Raw genomic sequence first — 962 nt, 5'->3', positions numbered from 1 at the left:
GCCGTTTGTCCGTGAATATGTTTGCTGTCCCCTGTAGATCGATTCTACTAGGGAGCAGTAATCCACTGGTGGCCAGCATGTGATATATCAAACAAGATTTTGGCTACGGGTCGAAAAGTGAGTCACCTTTATGAAGGAACAGTATAGCAGGATCGTACTTTAAACAAACTCCCATCGTAGAGAGTAGATCTCTTTTCGTCCTGGCTTAGTGGCAGATTTGCACTCCGTACTTGAGTGCGGAATACGGGTTGAATGATTCTGTGTTTTGGACAGTTGTTGGCGCTTGAAAAGACCACATATACAGCCTTCGTCTTTTCTGCAGCAGTATACCGAATTCCTTCAGGTTTCAGTATCTTATGTGTGTTGTTATCATAACTTGCCTCCAGTTTGATATGCTTTAGGGCTTGCATACGACTTTTCCTTCAAAGAACCCTAGTAATGGCTGTTATTCTCATGAGGATATCGCTTGCTTAACTTGTTTCAACGTGTTCTTCGCTTTCTCTACAGGCATTTAAATAAAGTTGTCGGATAAATTACTCCAAAATCAATTGTTTTTTGATATTTCCTTTTGGGCAATCGGGCGTCGAGGTTGTATTAATACATGATTATTTGTAGATGTTTAGAGTTAAAATGACTCCAGAACAGGAGGGAACGTTGTATGTGGGAGTGATGTGAACGTGAATTCCTCGCATCCTGCAACGACTTGTAATTTGGGTAGAGGAGTCCTCCGGAATTCAGGGGAATCTGCATGCTTAGAGCCGGGCCACTCTACATCCCTGTGTGCGTGTGTTAACCATGTTGGAGGTCCACGAGACTGATAAACAGCATGGATAATTCAGTTGTATCGCTTCACAGAAAAAAGAAAACGGCCCAACAACCGGGCCCAGACGTCCGTACACCGTCTAAACGTGTGACCCACTATTATCAGACGGATGGTTGTCTCAACGCAACGGGTTCGTATG

General features: G+C 43.8%; 1 protein-coding gene across 1 annotated transcript in view; it reads right to left on the bottom strand.

The window, feature by feature from the left end:
- Positions 1-625: 625 nt before the first annotated feature.
- Positions 626-962, bottom strand: part of T265_12089 (hypothetical protein) — a gene marked incomplete at both ends in the record, with an annotated part of 16,727 nt that continues 16,390 nt past the window's right edge. Inside the window, one exon of the mRNA XM_009179047.1 lies at positions 626-814. Within this exon, the coding sequence (XP_009177311.1) occupies positions 626-814 (189 nt within the window). The remainder of the gene's footprint in view (positions 815-962) is intronic.

The sequence above is a fragment of the Opisthorchis viverrini genome (assembly GCF_000715545.1).
Source record: "Opisthorchis viverrini unplaced genomic scaffold opera_v5_873, whole genome shotgun sequence".
NCBI classification, from domain to species: Eukaryota; Metazoa; Platyhelminthes; class Trematoda; order Opisthorchiida; family Opisthorchiidae; genus Opisthorchis; species Opisthorchis viverrini.
Note: the sequence above shows the minus strand (reverse complement) of the source record. Positions and strands in the feature narration are given on the sequence as shown.